Here is a 24,102-nt window from a genome sequence, read left to right as displayed (position 1 = left end):
ATAATCGGCCCCTATATCTGTACCTTTTATAGATCATCACCCTCTACTGATCATTCCCCTTATTTCTGCACCCCTCATAGATCATCACCCTCTACTGATCATTCACCTTATTTCTGCACCCCTCATAGATCATCACCCTCTACTGATCATTCACCTTATTTCTGCACCCCTCATAGATCATCAGCCCTTATATATCATTCACCCTATTTCTGCACCCCTCATAGATCATCAGCCCTTATATATCATTCACCCTATTTCTACACCCTTTTTAGATAATCCAGTGAGGAAAAGAGATTTTAGACATTGGGTGCTTCCAACTTTGTGGCAGCTGTTTGGTCAAGGTCCTTTCCCGTTCCAACATTTCTGTGCTCCTGCGTACAAAGCAAGGTCCATGAGAATAGGATTTGAAGTGTTTGGTGAGGTGGAACTCAACCCCATCGAACACCTTTGGGATGAATAGTAACACTAATTGTGATCCAGACCCACAAAGGAGGGGTCAACTTGATATTAATGACCACAGTTTTTTAACAGGATTTTCAACAAACTCACATAGGTCTGAGAAACAAATCTTTTAAAGGTGAGATGTAGTAACCTAGCGCTAAGACAATCCCTAAGCTATACACAAAATGGAGGGTCTAACCAACCCCCAAAGGAGAGATTAACAGTAAAGGGAAGTGAGTACAGCGCAAAAAAAGGCCAAGGGATAAATATACACACTACAAAGATGTAACTATCGCCTAGATTTAGAGTTCTGCGTTAGCCGTCAAAACCAGCGTTAAGGGGTCCTAACGCTGGTTTTGGCCGCCCGCTGGTATTTAGAGTCAGTCAGGAAAGGGTCTAACGCTCACTTTCCAGCCGCAACTTTTCCCTACCGCAGATCCCCTTACGCCAATTGCTTATCCTATCTTTTCAATGGGATGCCTAATGCCGGTCTTGGCTGAAGTGAGCGTTAGAACTCTAAGGACAAAACTCCAGCCGCAGAAAAAAGTCAGGAGTTAAGAGCTTTATGGGCTAACGCCGGTTTATAAAGCTCTTAACTACTGTGCTCTAAAGTACACTAACACCTATAAACTACCTATGTACCCCTAAACCGAGGTCCCCCCACATCGCCGTCACTCTAATAATTTTTTTTAACCCCTAATCTGCCGACCACACACCTCCGCCACATACATTATCCCTATCTACCCCTAATCTGCTGCCCCTAACATCGCCGAAACCTACATAATATTTATTAACCCCTAATATGCCCCCCCCCAACGTCGCCGACACCTACCTACACATATTAACCCCTAATCTGCCGACCGGACCTCGCTGCTACTCTAATAAATGTATTAACCCCTAAAGCTAAGTCTAACCCTAACCCTAACACCCCCCTAAGTTAAATATAATTTAAATCTAACGAAATAAATTATTTCTTATTAAATAAATTAATCCTATTTAAAGCTAAATACTTACCTGTAAAATAAACCATAATATAGCTACAATATAACGAATAATTATATTGTAGCTATTTTAGGATTTATATTTATTTTACAGGCAACTTTGTATTTATTTTAACCAGGTACAATAGCTATTAAATAGTTATTTACTATTTAATAGCTACCTAGTTAAAATAATTACAAAATTACCTGTAAAATAAATCCTAACCTAAATTAAAATTAAACCTAACACTACACTATCAATAAATTAATTAACTAAACTAACTACAATTACCTACAATTAAATCAACTAAACTAAATTACAAAAAAAAAAAAAACACTAAATTACAAAAAATAAAAAAAGATTACAAGAATTTTAAACTAATTACACCTACTCTAAGCCCCCTAAAAAAATAACAAAGCCCCCCAAAATAAAAAAATGCCCTACCCTATTCTATAATATATAATAAGAAATAATTTATTTCGTTAGATTTAAATTATATTTAACTTAGGGGGGTGTTAGGGTTAGACGTAGCTTTAGGGGTTAATACATTTATTAGACTAGAGGCGAGGTCCGGTCGGCAGATTAGGGGTTAATAAATATAATATAGGGGTCGGCGGTGTTAGGGGCAGCAGATTAGGGGTTCATAGGGATAACGTAGGTTGCGGCGGTGTCCGAAGCGGCAGATTAGGGGTTAATAATATAATGCAGGGGTCAGCGATAGCAGGGGGTGGCAGATTAGGGGTTAATAAGTGTAAATTAGGGGTGTTTAGACTTGGGGTACATGTTAGAGTGTTAGGTGCAGACTTAGGAAGTGTTTCCCCATAGGAAACAATGGGGCTGCGTTAGGAGCTGAACGCTACTTTTTTGCAGGTGTTAGGTTTTTTTTCAGCTCAAACTGCCCCATTGTTTCCTATGGGGAAATCGTGCACAAGCACGTTTTTCAAGCTGGCCGCTACCGTAAGCAACACTGGTATTGAGAGTTGAAGTGGCGGTAAATTATGCTCTACGCTCCCTTTTTGGAGCCTAACGCAGCCCTTCAGAGAACTCTAAATACCAGCGTTATTTAAAATGTGCGGTGCCGCAAAACTCTAAATCTAGGTGTAAATAAGTTAAAAACATGATTTAATACATTAAAAACAATGGGTATACAAATTCATACCTAAAAGCTGATAAAATGAATAATTATCTAAAAGATAATTATTCATTGTTATCAGCTTTTAGGTATGAATTAGTATACCCATTGTTTTTAATGTATTAAATCGTGTTTTTAACTTATTTAGTTACTTCTTTGTAGTGTGTATATTTATCCCTTGGACTTTTTTGGCGCTGTACTCACTACCCTTTACTATTAATCACATAGGTCTGCGGTAAGGTGTCCATATACTTTTGGCCACCTAGTGTAGATCCTCACCAATTATAGACCTCTCAGTGTGTCACTGGACCATTAGAGATCATAAACTCTCACACATTCATTGCTAACAGGTCATTGGCTTTTATTCCCTCCACTGAGTCACAATATTTACCTACCGCTATATTGTGAATGGTCCAAAAAAAGACAGGAAACAGAATATCATGCTAGTCAGCACCGCATAAAGGCCGCTCCTCTGGGGCATGTGCTTATTTACAGAAGCTTACTTTATGTCATATTAGGAGGTGAATGCTATATTAATGTTAAAACTGAAGCAATAGCCACCAACGTAAATCTCACAAGAAAGTTTCTCTGAACAGCCCAGTTTATATTTTATATAATGTTGTCATTGGTTCTCCCCATCTCAAAGGGATGTAATCGTTGTCCTGAAAATAAAGACAAAGCTCAAAATATACTACTGTATTCGAAATCAGATAAACACAAATACATTCTGGTACAATATAATTTAATACTTAATTTATATTTAATGATTTAGAAACTGTTAAAAAATCCAATTTACTTGTATTATCTAATGTATGCTATTCTCTTAGCATCCTTTGTTGAAACACAGGTAGTTAAGCTCAGGCATGTACACGTGTCTGCAACACTATATGGCAGCATTTTTGCAAGAATTGTTTCCTGCCAAATACTGCTCCAGAGAAGTACACGCTACCTACATAGGTATGCTCTTCAACAGAGTACCATAAGAGCGAATGTTAATATTTTAATACAAGTACAATATAAACAATAGTAAAATTGTGTGTTCTGTCTGAATCACATAAGGAAAAATAAAAAGGTTTCACATTTCTTTAATTAATATAACGATACTGCAGGAATGTAGTGAAATATTTTTTTTTAACTCTTTTTCATCTTGATGCAGTTCATTAGAAACTATAGAACAGTGATGATGAACCTTAGAACTCCAGATGTTTCAGAACTACATTTCCCATGATGCTCAGACACTCTGAAATCTAGTGGAGCATCATGGGAAATGTAGTTCTGAAACATCTGGAGTGCCAAAGTTTGCCATCACTGCTTTAGAACCTACTCAAATAAAGAAGAAGATCATGTTACCTGCAAACTTAACGTGGAATTTATTCTCAGGCTTCAAGATCTGAACATACAGAGGGCAGTTTGGTGCAAAGTCTTTAACAGCCCAGGCTCTGAGTATTGTCTGATGATCCTGATAAAAAAACAGTGCATAATGTTTACGTGCAGCGGTAAAAAAAAGCGTTATAAAACTTATGTCTAAACAAGTTACAATCATTATATAACAGGAAGCGTTATAAAACTTATGTCTAAACAAGTTACAATCATTATATAACAGGAAGCGCTATAGAACTTATGTCTAAGCAAGTTACAATCATTATATAACAGGAGGCGTTATAGAACTTATGTCTAAGCAAGTTACAATCATTATATAACGGGAAGCGCTATAAAACTTATGTCTAAACAAGTTTCAATCATTATATAATAGGAAGCACTATAGAACTTATGTCTAAGCAAGTTACAATCATTATATAACAGGAGGCGTTATAGAACTTATGTCTAAGCAAGTTACAATCATTATATAACAGGAAGCACTATAGAACTTATGTCTAAGCAAGTTACAATCATTATATAACAGGAGGCGTTATAGAACTTATGTCTAAGCAAGTTACAATCATTATATAACAGGAAGCGTTATAGAACTTATGTCTAAGCAAGTTACAATCATTATATAACAGGAGGCGTTATAGAACTTATGTCTAAGCAAGTTACAATCATTATATAACAGGAAGCGTTATAGAACTTATGTCTAAACAAGTTACAATCATTATATAACAGGAAGCGTTAAAGAAATTATGTCTAAGCAAGTTACAATCATTATATAACAGGAAGCGTTATAGAACTTATGACTAAGCAAGTTACAATCATTATATAACAGTGTTAAGATTACTGCAGCTTTTACTGTATCTTTGCACTAACCTTGTCTCATAATTAGAAGTGCTGCAGCTTTAAGCTCAGCTCACCACACCCTCTGGGTGTGTTTGGGTCTCTGTGACATCATCAGAAGCCATGTTAGTTTTTACTGAGGAACCTGTTAGTGAATAAGCCATGTGGTTGTAGCTGAATAAACGTTATCTAAAGTTCCTGCTGCAGAGTCTTCATGATATGTGCAAGAGACATCAGACACAAGGTAACAGCACACAACTGAATGTTCTAATCCTGACTACACAGAGAATATAACAGCTGGCGATGAGGATCTGTGGTCTGACCCTATAATGGCACTTATTGGCACCTTACCTGTGTTTGCACCAGATACAGACCGATAACACACATATAATGGCACTTATTGGCACCTTAACTGTGTTTGCACCAGATACAGACCGATAACACACATATAATGGCACTTATTGGCACCTTACCTGTGTTTGCACCAGATATAGACCGATAACACACATATAATGGCACTTATTGGCACCTTAACTGTGTTTGCAGCAGGCACAGACAGATAACACACATATAATGGCACTTATTGGCACCTTACCTGTGTTTGCAGCAGACACAGACAGATAACACACATATAATGGCACTTATTGGCACCTTACCTGTGTTTGCAGCAGACACAGACAGATAACACACATATAATGGCACTTATTGGCACCTTACCTGTGTTTGCACCAGACACAGACAGATAACACACATATAATGGCACTTATTGGCACCTTACCTGTGTTTGCAGCAGACACAGACAGATAACACACATATAATGGCACTTATTGGCACCTTACCTGTGTTTGCAGCAGACACAGACAGATAACACACATATAATGGCACTTATTGGCACCTTACCTGTGTTTGCAGCAGACACAGACAGATAACACACATATAATGGCACTTATTGGCACCTTACCTGTGTTTGCACCAGACACAGACAGGTAACACACATATAATGGCACTTATTGGCACCTTACCTGTGTTTGCACCAGACACAGACAGATAACACACATATAATGGCACTTATTGGCACCTTACCTGTGTTTGCACCAGACACAGACAGATAACACACATATAATGGCACTTATTGGCACCTTACCTGTGTTTGCAGCAGACACAGACAGATAACACACATATTATGGCACTTATTGGCACCTTACCTGTGTTTGCACCAGACACAGACAAATGGGACACATATAATGGCACTTATTGGCACCTTACCTGTGTTTGCACCAGACACAGACAGATAACACACATATAATGGCACTTATTGGCACCTTACCTGTGTTTGCACCAGACACAGACAGATGGGACACATGGGTTGAACAGTTTGAGCTATATTGTACAGCAAATAACATAGGAGCTGATAAGCAAGTGGCTGTGTTTCTGACAACTATAGGCTCAGCAGCTTACACTACATTAAGGGACATTCTCTCACCAGATAAACCTAATGCTAAACCTCTGTCTGACCTGATCTGCCTGTTATCTGACCACTACCTACCTAAGCCTCTAGAGATATCAGAACGCTTTAAGTTTTACACACGCAAGCAATTGCAGCATGAGGACATTAAAAGTTATGTGATCAGTTTAAAGAAACTAGCAAGTAGCTGCAGATTTGGTGATTATTTAAACACTGCTTTACGTGATATGTTTGTTATTGGACTCATGGACTGTACAGTACAAAAGAGACTATTAGCAGAGGATGAGTTAACACTAAAGCGTGCTATAGAGATAGCTACAGTCATGGAACTTGCTGCTAAAGATGCACAAATGCTCCAGGCCCCAGCACAGGCAGTTTGTAATAAGGAAGTAGATGTTTTTCATACAAGTGTGCACCTAAATAAACAGTATCCAGCTAGACAAGGGTCACAGACAGCTTGTTACAGATGTGGTGACACAAATCACACAGCAAATGCCTGCAGGTTTAAGTACAGCACCTGCTATGGGTGTGGGAAGATTGGTCATACAAAGAGAGTGTGCAGAAGTTCCTTAGACAGAGATAAAAGTAAGAAAGGCAGCAAGTCACGTGCAGCTTTTCATGGGCAAGTAGATACACCACACACTGATTCAGAAGAAGACAAACCATTATACACATTACAGATCTACAGCCTTGAAAATAATATTCCAGAACTGCAAGCAAAGGTGAATATAGATGGTAAACCTCTCATTATGGAAGTTGATACAGGAGCAGCAGTCTCTGTTATCACAGCTGCTGATTGGAACCGCCTGGGACTAAGGCAACCAATTGTTCCAACAGCTGTCACCATGCAAACATATTCAAATGAAATAATAAAGCCTATTGGGTGTGTATCACTTACAGTGACATTTAATGGGGTAACTAAAAATCTACTCCTCTACATTTTATAGCACAAATATAAGACTGTATTTGATGGGAACCTAGGTTTAGTGAAAGACAAGCAGATTCAGCTTCACCTAAAAGAAAATGCTATTCCAAAATTTTGTAAACCAAGAGTTGTACCATTTGCACTTAAACCTAAAATTGAAGCAGAACTAGAAAGACTACGAAATCAGGGGATTATTGTTCCAGTTTCTAGCAGTGAATGGGCTTCCCCAATAGTTCCTGTCAGAAAAAAAATATGGGGACATTCGCATCTGTGGGCCTTAACCCTCAATTACTTGTGGATCAGTATCCTTTACCACGGATTGAAGAATTGTTTAGTTCTCTGGCAGGGGGTGAAAAATTTACAAAAATTGACTTGCATCAACATACTTACAATTAGAGGTGCATCCAGACTCCAGACACCTGTTAACTATCAACACTCACAAAGGACTTTTTCAGTATATGCGGATGGTGTTTGGCATTGCCCCAGCACCTGCAGTGTGGCAACGGATAATGGATGAGATCTTGGCAGGTATTCCGCATACCCACTGTATGTTAGATGACATGCTTATCACTGGTGAAAATGATGCCACTCATAAAGCCAATGTTGAAGCTGTTTTACAGCGCCTACAGGAATTCGGACTGAAAGTTAACATGGAAAAGTGTGAGTTCTTCTGCAAGAGTTTAGAATATTGTGCACATGTAGTGGACAAGAATGGTCTCCACACAACTGCTGAAAAAGTGAAAGCGCTGGTTCATGCTCCCACCCCGGTTAATGTATCTCAGCTACGTTCTTATTTGGGGTTGCTCAATTACTATACCAGATTTTTACCTAATTTAGCTCATTTACTATATCCACTACACCGCCTTTTAGATAGTAAAAACCAGTGGGCCTGGACTGACTTATGTACACAAGCATTTGAACGCTCTAAGCAACTTCTTCTGGAATCAAGACTCCTTGTCCACTATGACCTTAAGAAGCCTTTGGTACTAGCCTGCGATGCTTCACCATATGGTTTAGGCGCAGTACTTTCACACATTATGCCCGATGGGTCTGAACGTCCTGTGTCTTTTGCATCCAGATCTCTAACTCCATCTGAGAGAAATTATGCCCAGATTGATCGGGAAGCTTTAGCAATAATTTGGGCTGTGAAGAAATTCCACATTTATATATATATGGCAGACCTTTTATTCTGATCACGGATCATAAACCACTTTTGTCCATTCTGCACCCTCAGAAGGGTATCTCCAACACAACAGATGCACGACTTCAGCGCTATGCACTTCAGCTGGCGGCTTACAACTACTCCATTAAATATCGATGCCACAGTGATCATACGAATGTGGATATGTTTTCTAGATTACCAATGGTACATCACATGACAACATCTTCTAAAATCATAGAAACCCCTCCACAGCCTGTAAATCTAAATTCCAAAGTGATTGCTACTTATACATGCTCTGATTCTACCTTACAGGAAATTAAGTATTTTGTTCAACATGGGTGGCCTAAAGTAGTTCGCTCTGACCTTCAGCCATATTTTACAAGGAAGAAGGAAATTGTGCATGACTCAGGCTGTCTGTTATGGGGGTCACGAGTGATAATTCCGAACTTACTGCAAACATTAGCATTAAAGTTACTACACAGCTCACATCAGGGTATAGTAAAAATGAAGCAAAGAGCATGAGAATATTTTTGGTGGCCTAAATTGGATACAGATATTGCTTCTTATTTAGCTGCTTGCAATGCATGTGCACAGACACAGCGGAATCCCAGCAGGGACACCTCAAAAACTTGGCCATGGCCAAATGAACCTTGGACAAGAATCCATGTTGATTTTGCAGGGCCTGTGGATGGACGAATGTATTTGGTGGCTGTGGATGCTCATTCCAAGTGGCCAGAAGTAGTTCAAATGTCAAATACTACAACACAACAAACCATTGTCGTTCTTTCCAGTATGTTTGCAAGATTTGGACTGCCACAAACTTAAGTCTCAGACAATGGTCCACAGTTCATATCACATGAATTTGAAACATTTCTAGATACAAATAACATCAAACACTGTAAGACAGCTCCATATTTTCCAGCCTCTAATGGACAGGCTGAAAGATTTGTACAAACTTTAAAACGCCACTTAGCTGTCTCTCACAAATCAAAATTTAATCCAAACTCCCTTTCTAACTTTTTGTTTAACTATCGAAACACTCCCCATACCACTACTGGGCTATCACCTGCAATGTTAATGTTTGGAAGACGCCTGAGAACTCCACTGGATAAAGTTAGACCAGAACATTCCAAACAAGAGTTGAACACTTCTAGCATTTCAGAATTTGTTCTTCGTGACAGAGTATGGGTTAGAAACTACCATGGCCCAAATAAATGAATTCCAGCTGTCATAATACAAGGCATGGGCAACAGAATGTTTAAAGGTTAACTACAAGCTGGTGGTACAGTTTCCCGCCATGTAGAACAAATGAGACATAGATCTCAACCAGCTACACAAATATCCAATGATTTAGATGGTGAGGATATCTGGCATGGAGTGTGGTGCCCACCTGAGTCTTCTGAGGATGAAAATGCAATGAACACAACTGAAACAGATCAACCTCAGAATGTCCAACAACAAAATATCACAGGTGATCAACAACCGTTGGGTACTCCTCCACAGACTATTTCTCCTGAACAAAATACTCTACGGCCCTCTAGAAACAGAAGGCCACCTTCTAGATGGCAAGGTGAGGATTCAGTAAGAGATTATTCAGCAAGGAATGACCTAATCCGAAGGCGGACTTATCGCAGAAACATAACTGTGACTAAAATCTAGGCTGCGACCTAGGTCTTGTACACATAGACTATAGAGATAAACTGTTCTAAGTACAAGTGTATGGTTTAGTTACTTGTTGTATGTTGCAATATTATCCACTGTCTGTTCTTTATTTTTTATTTATTTTTTATATTTATTTATTATTATTTTTTTGAGAAAAAAGGGGATGTTAAGATTACTGCAGCTTTTACTGTATCTTTGCACTAACCTTGTCTCATAATTATATGTTAGAAGTGCTGCAGCTTTAAGCTCAGCTCACCACACCCTCTGGGTGTGTCTGGGTCTCTGTGACATCATGAGAAGCCATGTTAGTTTTACTGATGGAACCTGTTAGTGAATAAGTCATGTGGCTGTAGCTGAATAAAAGTTATCTAAAGTTCCTGCTGCAGAGTCTTCATGATATGTGCAAGAGACATCAGACACAAGGTAACAGCACACAACTGAATGTTCTAATCCTGAATACACAGAGAACATAACAAACAGGAAGCGTTATAGAACTTATGTCTAAGAAAGTTACAATCATTATATAACAGGAAGCGTTATAGAACTTATGTCTAAGCAAGTTACAGTCAATATTTAACAGGAAGCATTATGGAACTTATATTTAAGCAAGTTACAATCATTATATAACAGGAAGCGTTATAGAACTTATGTCTAAGCAAGTAACCACATTATATAACAGGAAGCATTATAGAACTTATGTCTAAGAAAGTTACAATCATTATATAACAGGAAGCGTTATAGAACTTATGTATAACCAAGTTACAATCATTATATAACAGGAAGCGCTATAAAACTTATTTCTAAGTAAGTTATAATCATTATATAACAGGAAGCGCTAAAGAACTTATGTCTAAGCAAGTTACAATCATTATTTAACAGTAAGTGTTATAGAACTTATGTATAAGCAAGGAACCGCATTATATAACAGGAAGCATTATAGAACTTATGTCTAAGCAAGTTGCAATCATTATATAACAGAAAGCATTATAGAAAATTATGTCTAAGCAAGTTACAATCATTATATAACAGAAAGCACTATAGAAAATTATGTCTAAGCAAGTTACAATCATTATATAACAGGAAGCGTTATTGAACTTATGTTTAAGCAAGTTACAATCATTATATAACAGGAAGCGTTATAGAACTTATGTCTAAGCAAGTTACAATCATTATATAACAGGAAGCGTTATAGAACTTATGTCTAAGCAAGTTACAATCATTATATAACAGGAAGCATTATAGAACTTATGTCTAAGCAAGTTACAATAATTTTTTAAATTATATTTCAGAAGTTGAAGGTGCAACATTAGAAACAGCAAGTAGTGTTGCTTACTGGCGTGGGAATGAAACACACGACGAGGCTATAATATAAAATGTTTAATCATGTTTAGTAAAAAATAATATTCATTACGTTTGAATTATTTATTTTGTATACTTTTATATATATATAATTTAATTATAAAATATTTGGGTTTTCAATTTCTGAGAACTGGAAAGTTACAGTGCAGATTACACAAGACTAATCATGTCACGTATCTGCCCCTAATTGGCTAAAGCAGAGGAGATAAGATAACTATTTGCAAAGCAATGCAAGGTTTGCTAACAAAGGGCCAGATTACAAGTGGTGCGTACTACAAGTTGAAAGTAAATTGTTTGCACATAAGCGATAGCCGACATTCACTAACTTCTTCAGGTATTGCAACCACGCTAACTTCTTCAGGTATCGCAAACGTGCTAACTTCTTCTTCCCAAAGACTTTAAAGGGACACTGTACCCAAAATTCTTCTTTCGTGATTCAGATTGAGCATGACATTTTAAGCAACTTTCTAATTTACTTCTATTATCAAATTTTCTTCATTCTCTTGGTATCTTTATTTGAAATGCAAGAATGTAAGTTTAGATGCCGGCCCATTTTTGGTGAACAACCTGGGTTGTCCTTGCTGATTGGTGGATAAATTCATCCACCAATAAAAAAGTGCTGTCCAGAGTACTGAAACCAAAAAAAAGCTTAGATGCCTTCTTTTTTCAAATAATGATAGCAAGAGAACGAATAAAAATTGATAATAGGAGTAAATTAGAAAGTTGCTTAAAATTGCATGCTCTTTCTGAATTACAAAAGAAAAAAAAATGGGTTCAGTGTCCCTTTAATAATCTTAACTTATCGTTTGTGCGCTAGCCCGACAGGAGTTAAATACAGCGTTAACCCAAAAGTAGTTTACATTTCAATGTTCTTCACATAGAAGACATTGTTCTATTTATTTCTACATAGATATTTTTTATATATGATGTATTTTTTGTAAACTTTATGAAAAGCAAAACATAATGATTACAAATATTACCTGTTATGAGATGGCAGAGGTGGTGTTACTGGTGACTACTCCCACAAAAAAGCCCTGGGTTGTGTGGCTATACATGTGTGTGTGTGTGTGTGTTTGTGTGTGCATGTGTATGTACTTGTGTATGTACGAGTGGGTGTATGTGTTTGTATATGTGGCTGCATGTGTCTACACATGTGTGTATGTATGTGTGTGTTTATATGTATGTGTGTGTGTGTTTATATGTGTATGTATCTGTGTGTGTGTGTGTGTGTGTGTGTGTGTGTGTGTATGTGTGTGCAGGTGTCTGTATGTGTATGTGTTTGTATGTGTGTGTGTATGTATCTACACATGTGTATGTATGTCTTTATATGTGTATGTGTGTGTGTGTGTGTGCATGTGTCTGTATGTGTATGTGTTTGTATGTGTGTATGTATCTACACATGTGTATGTATGTCTTTATATGTGTATGTGTGTGTGTATGTGTGTCTGTATGTGTATGTGTTTGTATGTGTGTGTGTGTGTGTATGTGTGTGTATGTGTGTGCATGTGTCTGCATGTGTATGTGTTTGTATGTGTGTGTATGTATCTACACATGTGTATGTATGTCTTTATATGTGTATGTGTGCATGTGTCTGTATGTGTATGTGTTTGTATATGTGGCTGCATGTGTCTACACATATGTGTGTGTTTATATGAGTGTGTGTGCATGTGTATGTGTTTGTATATGTGGCTGCATGTTTCTATAAATATTTGTATGTATGTGTTTATATGTGTATGTACGTGTGCTCATGTTTCTGTTTCTGTGTGTGTATTATTTGTTTGTATATGAGGCTGTATGTGTCTATACATGTGTGTATGTATGTGTGTGTGTTTGTGTGCGAGCATGTGTCTGTATGTGTGGGTGTATGTGTTTGTATATTTGGGTGCATGTGTCTATACGTGTATGTATGTATGCGTGTGTGCATGTGTATATATATATATATATATATACTGTATGTGTGTGTATGTATTTGTATATGTGGCTATACATGTGTGTGTGTGTGTATGTATGTGTGCATGTGTCTGCATTTGTGGCTTTATGTTTTGTATATTTGGGTACATGTGTTTACACATGTGTGTATGTATGTGAATGTGTTTGTATATTTGGGTGCATGTGGCTATACATGTGTGTGTATGTCTGTGTCTATATGTGTGTGTGTGTGTGTGTGTGTGTGTACATGTGTATGTATGTATGGTGCATGTTTCTATACATGTGTGTATCTATGTGTTTATGTGTGTGTATGTGTGCCTGTGTCTGTACATGTGGGTGTATTTGTTTGTATATTTAAGTGCCTGTGTCTATACATGTGTCTATATGTGCAGGTGTATGTGTTTGTATATTTGGGTGCACGTGTCTATACATGTGTGTATGCATGTATGTGTGTGTGCATGTGTCTGTATGTGCAGGTGTATGTGTTTGTATACTTGAGTGTGCGTGTCTATACATGTGTGTGTATGTATGTGTGTGTGTTTGTATACTTGGGTGCACGTGTCCATACATGTGTGTGTATGTATGTGTGTGTGCTTGTATACTTGGGTGCACGTGTCTATACATGTGTGTATGTATGATGTGTGTGCATGTGTCTGTATGTGCAGGTGTATGTGTTTGTATACTTGGGTGCATGTGTCTATACATGTGTGTATGTATGTATGTATGTATGTGTGTGTGTGCATGTGTCTGTATGTGCAGGTGTATGTATTTGTATATTTGGGTGCACACGTCTATACATGTGTCTGTATGTGCAGGTGTATGTATTTGTATATTTGGGTGCACACGTCTATACATGTGTCTGTATGTGCAGGTGTATGTGTTTGTATATTTGGGTGCACATGTCTATACATGTGTGTGTATGTATGTATGTGTGTGTGTGTGTGCATGTGTCTGTATGTGCAGGTGTGTGTGTTTGTATACTTGGGTGCATGTGTCTATACATGTGTGTATGTACAGTATGTATTTGTGTGTTTGTATGTGCAGGTTATGTGTTTGTATATTTGGGTGCACGTGTCTATACATGTGTGTGTGTGTGTGTGTATGTATGTATGTGTGTGTGTTTGTATACTTGGGTGCATGTGTCTATACATGTGTGTATTTATGTATGTGTGTTTGTGCATGTTTCTGTATGTGCAGGTGTATGTGTTTGTATATTTGGGTGCACGTGTCTATACGTGTCTGTATGTGCAGGTGTGTGTGTTTATATACTTGGGTGCACGTGTCTATACATGTGTGTGTATGTATGTGTGTGTGTTTGTATACTTGGTTGCACATGTCTATACATGTGTGTGTATGTATGTGTGTGTGTTTGTATATTTGGGTGCGCGTGTCTATACATTTGTGTGTATGTATGTGTGTGTGTTTGTATACTTGGGTGCACGTGTCTATACATGTGTGTGTATGTATGTATTTGTATATTTGGGTTCACGTGTCTATACATGTGTGTATGTATGTGTATGTATGTTTGTGTGTTTGTATACTTGGGTGCACGTGTCTATACATGTGTGTGTATGTATGTGTGTGTGTGTTTGTATATTTGGGTGCACGTATCTATACATGTGTGTGTATGTATGTGTGTGTATGTATGTTTATATTTGGGTGCACGTGTCTATACATGTGTGTATGCATGTATGTGTGTGTGTGCATGTGTCTGTATGTGCAGGTGTATGTGTTTGTATATTTGGGTGCACGTGTCTATACATGTGTGTATGCATGTATGTGTGTGTGTGTGCATGTGTCTGTATGTGCAGGTGTATGTGTTTGTATATTTGGGTGCATGTGTCTATACATGTGTGTGTAAAATGAAATATTTAACTTATATCCTACAAATGAAACTGTAAATAGAATTTATGCTAATATTATGCTAATATTTATGCTATAAATTTTGCTAATATGTCATTTGCTTTATGTTTGTCTGTATCCTGTACCAAGCACTCAGCTTTGTGATGGATTTTACCTTTAAGTACTATTCAGATTCAGTTAGTTATAATTGCTGTTTTGCTGCCAGCTGTATCCAGGCACATTGTACAATTAGTGCTAAAGACGCAGCTGATGCCTTAACTTGTAGATGGAACACTCTTAATGCTAATGTGCCTGTAACGCTTACATCACGTATATAATTAGTCCGTCCAACAGCTCATCAGACCTCAAGTTTAGCTTCTAATCAAAGCCAGTGTCAAAGGGTCACATGTAAGAATCTAGATGTGAGGCGGGGGCTTAAGAGATATAATAATCTTCAATCAAAATCACAATATCTCACACTTGACCATCTGAAAAGTGTGAGTTGACCTCCTCCAAGGCAAAAGAGCATTCGTAGAGGTTTGCAGAACATTTGCTACCACACAAAATGATCTCATTAGTGTTTGATTGATGCAGCTAACCGCCTTATTTAGCTTAAGCCTCTTACCCTACACGGATGAGGTTGGTGACATGAATTCTGGGCATTGCCAATAACTTTCCCCTAAAAGCAAGATGATTGTAATGGGAAATAAACTGCCCTGACATTGAAACTAAATAAATAACAAGATCAATAGTTCTAAGACTGTATTCTGTATGTACGTGGCACAGTCTTCTAATTAGTTTCTACTGCTTTCAGAAAAGGATGTATCCCTTTATTTTGGACTAATCATTTTGAATAGGCAACTTCAGCAAGTCCAATAACGGTAGTAAACCTCTACAATTTGAGGTAACTTTTGTATTTATATAGTGACGTTGCTTCCTAAAGTCATCAAACATGGTTGATTGTCAGTGTGCTTTGCCCATGCACAATGCCAGTGTTAAAAAATAAATATTTTGAGGTTGACATTTTTTGGGGTTTATGAAGTCCAGAATTGGATAGCAGAACAATGTCACAGTAAATGTTGCTAAGTGTCAAGAATTTGCCAACTGATCAGAAAAATAGGTCTGGGACATGTGAAGTAAAAGGTTATTTTTCACAGAAACAATAATAAAAAAGTACTGCAGAATAAACAGTGATAATGTTGTGTCAATGTAAAAAGAGTCATCACACTAATAATTATTAAGCAACACTGGAAGACAAAATACCAGCACTAGTGCGTTGTATATTTAGTTCCATATTATTGCTCAGAAACTGAGGCTGGTAATAATACTTTCAAATAAAAATATCAAAATTATATTCCTAGCCAATACTGTAAAGTACAAAAGTAGTTATACTTGTTGTGGCCGAGTAAATATTAGCTGATCCCCATGTATTGGGGGATCCATTGCTTACTCCTATACTAATCTCTTACTATAGGGTAATGTCTAGGGATGGGCAAATGTGTTTATATTCAAATTCGAATGTTATTGTAGAAATTCAATTTACATAATCGAATGTTGATAAGAATGAATATTCTTAAAAATTCTATTATAGAATGCTATTTACAGTTTTCGAATGTCACTTTCAAATTTGAATGTTTATAATTAGATCGAATGTCCACATTCGAAATTTCAAATTTAACATTTGATTTAACAAATACTATTCAGAAGTTCAATAGTTTATGAGGTAGGGAATTTACTAAATTGATACATAATAGATACAAATATATCAATTCAAATGTTTCTATTTCTAATATTGCATAATTTGAATATTGCATTTAAAGAAAGCATTAGAAATACTATTACATTAAACGAATGTTAGAATGTTGTACAAACATTCAAAACGAATGAACGGATGTGTTAACCCTTTCATGTTCCGATGTAAGCAAATTGAAATCTCGCAATCGTGCACGTGATCACAAGATTTCAATGATGGGATTGCATCAGGGGGGCATCCCTATGATGCTAGGCATGCCCTCCAGACCATGATCCAATCAGGGAAGCGCCAGTGGCTTCAGGAAAGCCAAGCGGTTAGGACGTAGTATTGTCTGCTTATAATAGCGCAGGTCTTGCCACAAGTGACAAGACCACACTATTGGACCCTACCTCCCCCCTGTAGGCTTCCTAAAATAGTGCAGTGGCGAGATCGCGCTATTGAGAAAGAAACCCCATAGTGCAGTAAATTTAGCGCAGGGTTGGGTATAGATACTGCTGATTTATGATTTGTGTGCATAAAAATGAACTTACTGTCCCTTTAATTCCCAAAGAGGAAACAGCACCACCCTTCCTAAGGCTATTGGGGGCAGGTGTAATTAGTAGACATTCAATCCTCATCAGGAACGTCTATATTTTTTCTATGTAAGCTACATTCAACTGAATTATTAAAATACCTAAAACTAATGACTGAGAGATGGGAACATAGTTTTGTCAACAAAAAAACAGACAGTGGAATATTTTTTTTTTTCTGTGTATCTGTCATTTTCTTTGTAGTTTTGTCTGGGCATGTGTGGTAATGTACTGCTTAATTGTACATATCTATGTCTAGCAGGGGCATATTAAGGCCTAGGCCAACAAGGCCCGGGCCTAGGGCAACAGATTTTAGGGGGCGGCACTTGCCCCCGGTCACTGCACTGACTGACTGTGGAGGATAAAAAAAATGATTTTGTGCAGGGCTGGATAGAGAGATTGTGCGTAACTTTTACAAAGACAGCAGGTGTGCTTAGTAATGCTCGCTACGCCCTTACTTTCCTCACTTGTGAGGTGACTCCACCCAGTCATTACTCTGCAGCACTGCTGCAGACTCCTCGCACACTGTTTTGTCTGCACCATGCTGCCTCCTGCTCTCTGACTGTCCCTCCCCCATGATGGCACGAGGTTGAATAGACTGTTCTGGCACACAGAGAATTCAGGTAGGGGGTAGCTGGCAATTAATTAAGTTGTGCTTAGTAGCTATGCCAGGTGCCATTCAGTTATTTGATTGAAGATATATAGCCTGCTATCTGCCCTCTCTGCTATGCCAGGTGCCATTAAGTTATTTGATTGAAGATATATAGCCTGCTATCTGCCCTCTCCGCAGGATAATGAGTCAGGTCAGCAAGCTGCCCCCAAGACCCATCACACGTATCACTCAAGTGGGGTCATCAAGGGCTTGTTTTCTTCCAAAAGGAATGCAGGGAATGTGTTCTCAGGTTTTATACTCTGCATATAACCAACCGGGACCAATTAATAATTTAAATTTGGTGCAAAACAAAAAAACAACATTGCTCCATACATGTCAGATTTGTTCTGCAAACAACTCAATCAATTAATATATTTTTACAGTGAAAATCAGGTTTGAGGAGTGCTGCATTTTTCAGTATTTAAAAGAGACTTAGCAATGTACATTATTTATTTTAGCTGTGCTCCCAAAATGCTTTCCTGCTGCAGAGCTTACCAAGAGCACAATGTAAATTTGATACTAAAAGTATATTAAAACTTTTTTTTATTTTTTATAATTGCAATATTTAAATGTTTTTATTGAATCTAAACAATATCATATTTAAGTGGCTCAGTATATATATATATATTGTGACGAGGCCAATCTCGCCACTGTGTATTGGAGGAGCCTGGTTGCCCGCCTGCTGCCTTTAGACTATGGCCCCATGTTGAAACGCTTTATTTCCCCCTGCAAAGACACGAAAGCCGGGTCATTCGGTACTTGCCCTATTTGAACAGTGATACCCCAGATAGCTATGCCATGGAGCCCATTTGTATAACGAAAGACTATGTGAAAGATTTTGGCTCCATGGCAATTGAACTGTATTTTCTGAGACAGGTTTCCTGGCATCAGCTATTGTTTACTGTAATTAGGTTTAGGTGATACACTTTAACCTTGTTTAATCACCTCCAGAGTCCAGACTGCTAGGTGCCAGGAAGGAATCCATTGTTTTCTTGTGTTTGATAGTTTATTTGTTGACGTAATGTATTTTTATTGTATCCTGTAAAAGGGCGTCTTTCCTCTATCCATGGAGGTAATTGGATTTCTTCCCAATTATCTCCAGGATAGAGAGGAGGGGTTTACTGGTACCAAGGAGATTGTTTATGACTGAGTCACTGTGATTGGCTAATGTACTATACTTGTCCCAATCTCCATCTGGTCCCCTAGGAGAGTGTCCACCAGGTGGGAGACCTGCATAAATACCGGGCATGTAGCCCTCAATAAAAGCAGGCTATATATCTTCAATCAAATAACTCAATGGCACTTGGCATAGCAGAGAGGGCAGATAGCAGGCTATATATCTTCAATCAAATAACTGAATGGCACCTGGCATAGCGTAGTGAGCACTACTAAGCACAACTGAATGCATTGCCAGCTACCCCCTACCTGACTTCTCTGTGTGCCAGAACAGTCTATTCAACGTTGTGCCATCATGGGGGAGGGACAGTCAGAGAGCAGGAGGCAGCATGGTGCAGACAAAAGTGTGTGAGAAGTCTGCAGCACCCCACAAGTGAGGAAAGTAAGGGCATAGCGAGCATTACTAAGCACACCTGCTGTCTTGTAAAAGTTACGCACGGTCTCTCTATTCAGCCCTACACAAAATCATTTTTTTTATCCTCCACTGTCAGTCAGTGCAGTGACCGGAGGCAAGTGCCGCCCCCCAAAATCTGCCGCTCTAGGCCCGGGCCTTGTTGGCCTAGGCCTTAATACACCCCTGCAGTACACAGTATATATATATATATATATATATATATATATATATATACACAGTGGGGCAAAAAAGTATTTAGTCAGCCACCAATTGGCCAAGTTCTCCCACTTAAGAAGATGAGAGAGGCCTGTAATTTTCATCATAGGTATACCTCAACTATGAGAGACAAAATGTGGAAACAAATCCAGACAATCACATTGTCTGGTTTGGAAAGCATTTATTTGCATATTATGGTGGAAAATAAGTATTTGGTCACCTACAAACAAGCAAGATTTCTGGCACTCACAGACCTGTATCTTCTTCTTTAAGAGGCTCCTCTGTCCTCCACTCATTACCTGTATTAATGGCACCTGTTTGAACTTGTTATCAGTATAAAAGACACCTGTCCACAACCTCAAACAGTCACACTCCAAACTCCACTATGGTGAAGACCAAAGAGCTGTCGAAGGACACCAGAAACAAAATTGTAGACCTGCACCAGGCTGGGAAGACTGAATCTGCAATAGGCAAGCAGCTTGGTGTGAAGAAATCAACTGTGGGAGCAATAATTAGAAAATGGAAGACATACAAGACCACTGATAATCTCCCTCGATCTGGGGCTCCACGCAAGATCTCACCCCGTGGGGTCAAAATGATCACAAGAACAGTGAGCAAACATCCCAGAACCACACGGGGGGACCTAGTGAATGACCTGCAGAGAGCTGGGACCAACGTAACAAAGGCTACCATCAGTAACACACTACACTGTCAGGGACTCAGATCCTGCAGTGCCAGACGTGCACCCCCTGCTTAAGCCAGTACATGTCCGGGCCCGTCTGAAGTATGCTGGAGAGCATTTGGATGATCCAGAAGCGGATTGGGAGAATGTCATAGGGTCAGATGAAACCAAAGTAGAACTGTTTGGTAGAAACACAACTCGTCGTGTTTGGAGGAGAGAGAATGCTGAGTTGCAACCAAAGAACACCATACCTACTGTGAAGCATGGGGGTGGCAACATCATGCTTTGGGGTTGTTTCTCTGCAAAGGGAACAGGACGACTGATCCGTGTACATGAAAGAATGAATGGGGCCATGTATCGTGAGATTTTGAGTGCAAACCCCCTTCCATCAGCAAGGGCATTGAAGATGAAACGTGGCTGGGTCTTTCAGCATGACAATGATCCCAAACACATCGCCTGGGCAACGAAAGAGTGGCTTCGTAAGAAGCATTTCAAGGTCCTGGAGTGACCTAGCCAGTCTCCAGATCTCAACCCCATAGAAAACCTTTGGAGGGAGTTGAAAGTCTGTGTTGCCCAGCAACAGCCCCAAAACATCACTGCTCTAGAGGAGATCTGCATGCAGGAATGGGCCAACATTCCAGCAACAGTGTGTGACAACCTTGTGAAGACTTACAGAAAACGTTTGACCTCTGTCATTGCCAACAAAGGATATATAACAAAGTATTGAGATGAACTTATGATATTGACCAAATACTTATTTTCCACCATAATTTGCAAATAAATTCTTTCCAAATCAGACAATGTGATTGTCTGGATTTGTTTCCATATTTTGTCTCTCATAGTTGAGGTATACCTATGATGAAAATTACAGGCCTCTCTCATCTTCTTAAGTGGGAGAACTTGCACAATTTGTGGCTGACTAAATACTTTTTTGCCCCACTGTATAAATATATATATATATATATATATATATATATATATATATATATATATATATATATATATATATATATATATATATATAAAATGTATCCACACACACATTTGCATAAAAATTTATATAGATAGAAAGACACACACACACACATATATATATATGACCTGGGTGTATGCAGGTTTATTGAAAGTCACATACCCTCACCAAAAACTATTATGGCCAAAAAACAGCCTAAAACCTAGGTGGGTTGGGGGGCAGCAGAATTTTGAGTGCCTAGGGCAGCACAAAACCTAAATACACCACTGATGTCTAGATATGTATACATAAGTATTTATGTCTTTATATGTGTAAATACATATATCTACACATATAAATACATACAGTATGCACACACAAATAAACATATAAACATATAAATATTTAGACATATATATGTATGTATCTCTATGTTATCACCTGAGACCTCGTATCTTTGAGCCCTTATAACTTTTTAGTGCAAATTGTTTTTTTTAAATAATTGCTATTAGACAGTGTTATTATGAGTGTAACTGCACTTTGTAATGTATTTTGAAGTGTTTTGTGACACTTTTTTGTTTTGTGAAACAGTTAACTACAGCTCTGAGGACACAGTAAACATTCTACCGTAAAGCATGATTGCGCTCACGTGTTTGTGTTTACTTACAGCTTAATAAGAGGAGCACAACATTACTTTTTGCTTGCGCCACACGTAATCTGACCCATAGTATGCAAAATGAGTTATACCTGATTTCAGGACAGTTATAATTTAAACATATGCAGATTATAGTGTCTTCACGAACATAACACTGAAATAGACAATGTAACTTACGGCAGCCGTTCTGTCCACTTCACACCTACTGCTCAATATAAAGCAAGCCTCTGCATCGTCCATCCTAGAAACAGAGAGAAAATGGCTGTAAATCTAATCCCACCATTGGGCAAGATTACATATGCGGCGTCGCCCGCAAAAGTCGGGGACACCGGTTTTTACGCAGTTTTGGTATCACATATACAGCGCCGCATATAAATGCGGCGTGTATATTTCACCCATCGCCCGCAATTTTTACTCCCATAAGCTAAAATAAAACCGCATCTAAAATCGGTATCACATATTCAGCGCAAGGACTTATGCGGCGAAAATGGAGAAATTTTACTCCATTTTCACCTTGCCATGCATAGGCAGACGCAGCAAACCTTGCACTGAAAATGTGAACACCGTAACTCCCGTAACTGAAAATAATAACACCTAACGCATGTACAATATCTATCTACCTGTCAACCGCCAACCCCCAAAGCAATAACTAATAAAATATATTAACCCCTAATGCACCATTAACCCACATCGCAATAAACCTAATAAAACTATTAACCCCCTAATCCATCAATAACCCACAACTCAATAAACCTAATAAAACTATTAACCCCTAATCCGCCAAACCCACATGACGCAATAATCCTAATAAATCTATTAACCTCTAATCCACCAAACCCCACAATGCAAATAACTAATGAAATTACTAAACTCCCTAACCTAACACCCCCTAAATTAACCCCAATAAAACATTACTAAATTACAAACAATTAAAATAAAAAAACTAGCATTACTTAAAAAAAAAATCTAACATTACAAAAAATAAAAAAGTCTAACATTACATAAAATAATAAACCAAATTATCAAAAATAAAAAAATAAACCTAATCCCTATGAAAATAAAAAACCCAGCCAAAATAAAAACACCCCTAATCTAATACTAAACTACCAATAGCCCTTTTAAAGGGCCTTTTGTTGGGTATTGCCCTAAGTTAAACAGCTCTTTTCCTTAAAAAATACAAAGTCCCCCCTCTACCCCCCACCCCCCAAAATAAAAAACCTAACACTAAAAAACCCTAAACTACCCATTGCCACTAAAGGGGCATTTGTATTGGCATTGCCCTTAAAAGGACACTAAGCTCTTTTAAGAGTGCCCAATAAATCCCTAATCTAAAAAAAAATTAAAAAAAAACCTAAGTCTAATCCCCCCAAATAAGTACTCAATGTTCCTGAAGTCCGGTGGAGAAGGTCCTATTCCAGGCGGTGAAGTCTTCTTCCAAGCGTCCAACATCTTCTTTCAAGCGGGACCTCTTCTTTCTTCATCCAGGACCAAGCTGGCGCGGAGCGGAGATGAGCGTGGAGCAGGACTGGCAAATCAGCCAATAGGATTTCAGTAGCTCTCATCCTATTGGCTGATTTGAGTTTAAAGAATCAAATCAGCCAATAGGAATGCAAGGGACACCATATTTCAACGCGTACCTTGAATTCACTATTCAGTGTACGGCGGCGATCATACGAAGTGTATCCTCCACGCTCCATGGCTCCGCGGTTGCCGGTCCTGCTCTGCGCTCATCTCCGCTTCGAGCCGGCTTGGTATTGGATGAAGAAGGAAGAGGTTTCGCTTGGAAGAAGATGTCAGCCACTTGGAAGAAGACTTTAACGCCTGGAACAGGACCGTCTCTGCCGGACTTCAGGATCAGGGAGTACCTATTTGGGGGGTTAGACTAAGGTTTTTTTTATTTATTTTTTTAGATTAGGGATTTATTGGGCACTCTTAAAAGAGATG

At 38.4% G+C, this 24,102-nt stretch overlaps 1 protein-coding gene across 3 annotated transcripts in view; it reads right to left on the bottom strand.

Moving 5' to 3' along the window:
* The window catches only part of KCNT2 (potassium sodium-activated channel subfamily T member 2), a 701,340-nt gene that overhangs the window by 214,726 nt on the left and 462,512 nt on the right, over positions 1-24,102 (bottom strand). For all 3 annotated transcript variants that reach the window (XM_053693834.1, XM_053693835.1, XM_053693836.1), the window contains exons 12-13: positions 22,336-22,399; positions 3,905-4,013 (exon numbers count right to left, since the gene is read on the bottom strand). In XM_053693834.1, the coding sequence (XP_053549809.1) occupies positions 3,905-4,013; positions 22,336-22,399 (173 nt within the window). The remainder of the gene's footprint in view (positions 1-3,904; positions 4,014-22,335; positions 22,400-24,102) is intronic.

The sequence above is a fragment of the Bombina bombina genome, chromosome 10 (assembly GCF_027579735.1).
Source record: "Bombina bombina isolate aBomBom1 chromosome 10, aBomBom1.pri, whole genome shotgun sequence".
Taxonomy (NCBI): domain Eukaryota; kingdom Metazoa; phylum Chordata; class Amphibia; order Anura; family Bombinatoridae; genus Bombina; species Bombina bombina.
This window is presented reverse-complemented; position numbering and strand designations above follow the sequence as displayed.